At 29.1% G+C, this 2,091-nt stretch overlaps 1 protein-coding gene across 1 annotated transcript; it reads right to left on the bottom strand.

Moving 5' to 3' along the window:
- Nucleotides 1-513: 513 nt before the first annotated feature.
- LOC129890427 (protein TIFY 5A-like) lies at nucleotides 514-1,690 on the bottom strand. The gene is made up of 3 exons (XM_055965985.1): nucleotides 1,526-1,690; nucleotides 1,337-1,427; nucleotides 514-894 (listed from the first exon to the last, which is right to left on the bottom strand). Exons 1-3 carry the CDS (start codon nucleotides 1,585-1,587, stop codon nucleotides 706-708), a joined length of 342 nt encoding a protein of 113 aa, XP_055821960.1. The 5' UTR covers nucleotides 1,588-1,690; the 3' UTR covers nucleotides 514-705.
- Between the last annotated feature and the right edge of the window lie 401 nt (nucleotides 1,691-2,091).

The raw sequence follows: 2,091 nt of genomic DNA, 5'->3' as shown, positions 1-2,091 counted from the left end.
AAACTCAATCTGAACACAAGTGGCGGTATTATAAATATATATGGAGTGTAAGCCGCTAAATAAAGAGTGTACATTACATCTTAGATGAATCTACATTGAAATGGGGGAAGAAAATTAGGGATCAAAATCAATTACATCTTAGATGAATCTACATTGAAATGGGGGAAGAAAATTAGGGATCAAAATCAATTGTTGATGTGCCTTTTGGGTTAAAACTCATAGGGATAAATTTGTGTGGGCCTAGGACCAAATCGACAGTACCTTAACAATTGCACCATCGCCGTTACAACTTTGTATCGAGAGGCTCTGCATTCACAAGGCCCAAATTCAAACTCTCTAAGTAAGGTTGAATAAATTTGAAGTGTTGGAGTACCATAACCTTATTATTAATATAAAAGGTCCGTATTGATTAAAATTGACAACTTTAAAATGTGTGTATGCGTAAGGAGAGAGTAATAATCAAGCTCTGGTCATCACATAGAGATGTTCTTCAAAGCCAAAGAGAGTTAGATAAAATGAGAAAAATTAATTTTGTATTATCAAATCTGTAAAATAAGTGATACACTAGTGTTGTGTTTAATTACCAAAATTCACCTATTGTATAAGCTTATTTTCTAGCTCTCACATAAAAAATATAAATATCTGTAACACCAAAAATACAAAACATATGTACATATGGAACTAAATAGAGCCAAATTCCATCAGCTAGTGATGATATGGCGAAGCTGTTTGAATTCTATTTTTTCTTTTTTGTAAAAATCTTTGTAGAGATTTCTTCATAAATAGACCAGTTTGAGGTTGTAATAATGGTGATGATGGCTCAGACATTGGTGGTGGAGTCTTGTGTGTTTTCTTTTCCATTTCTCTACTTGCGAGATGTATTATAGCTTTAGCCTGCATTAAGGAAAATAATTTAATGCAAAATAATTAAATTAGAATACTAACAAAACAACTCATTTATCAATTATCATCAGAAAATAAAAACATGCATATATTTTAAAAATATTTTCGTTGCCCACCTCATTATATATTTTTTCTTTTATTAAATTAGATCACCTTCAATGAAAATACAAAGAAGCAGAATGATCACTAGTACTTCTGGTACCAAAAACATTCTATTTTCGGTGTTCTATTTTATGTGACACTGTTTGACTTGATGCAATAATTAAAAAAGAAAAAAAATTCAAAAATTAAAATCTAAAACAATTCTTAAATATATTTATGTGGCTATAAATCATTTAAGAATAGAAAAAGAATTTCAAAATTTAATTATTATGTGACACTGACTTCAGATCTACAGAAACAATTAAAGAGAAAATACTGGAAATACACATACCTGAAGTTCAGTTACATCAGAAACCACAAATTTTCCATTGTAAAATATTGTTAGCTGCTGTGATTGCTTATTCTCTAATTCTTGATCCTCCCTAACAGTAAACAAAAACAAATATATAATAAATACCTTACGAATATTATTTACTAGGACTAATCACTAATCACTAGGGATATGTGAAAGGAAACTTACATTGAAAAGTTGTTAGGAGAAGGAGGCATAAGACTGAGTTCCAAATTACAATTTCTTCTCATTTTCTTCAATTAACTTCAGCTAAGGACACAAAAGTGCTAATCAAGATTTACTTGGAAGTTTTTGGATGAAATTATTATAGTAGAGAGAATTATTATTTTATTTTATTGAAAGAAGAAAGGGGAGTTTGAATGAATATATATATTAGAAAAAGTAAAAGCCAAACGTTTTTTAATTAGTTGGAGATCTAGCTAGTTGATAAAATTGAACACGAAACGAACACTTTTGACAACGATAAACAACTAAAACACGTGCTTATACACACGACAACTTTCTCCAGCCTATTATTTTTTATTTTTGTCATAAAAAAATAGTGATTCATGGACCACGTGTATCAGTCGGTCTTATTATTTTATAATTAACTTAATTATACATAGTTAGCCTTTTAAATTTGTTTGGATATTCCAAATTAAGTCAAGTTCTAATTGAACACCTCAACTTCTAACAAAATATTTCAATTAGACATTTTCAGTTTCAATTTTGAAATATTTTTTTGTGTGTGTTCT

This window comes from Solanum dulcamara, chromosome 5 (assembly GCF_947179165.1).
Source record: "Solanum dulcamara chromosome 5, daSolDulc1.2, whole genome shotgun sequence".
Taxonomy (NCBI): domain Eukaryota; kingdom Viridiplantae; phylum Streptophyta; class Magnoliopsida; order Solanales; family Solanaceae; genus Solanum; species Solanum dulcamara.
Note: the sequence above shows the minus strand (reverse complement) of the source record. Positions and strands in the feature narration are given on the sequence as shown.

Coding starts and splice junctions, on each gene's coding strand:
- LOC129890427 (XM_055965985.1), bottom strand. CDS start 1,587: ATGAGAAGAAATTGTAATTTGGAACTCAGTCTTATGCCTCCTTCTCCT. Junction 1,428..1,525: donor TCTCCTAACAACTTTTCAAT/GTAAGTTTCCTT, acceptor GTTTACTGTTAG/GGAGGATCAAGAATTAGAGA. Junction 895..1,336: donor CTGATGTAACTGAACTTCAG/GTATGTGTATTT, acceptor TCCTTAATGCAG/GCTAAAGCTATAATACATCT.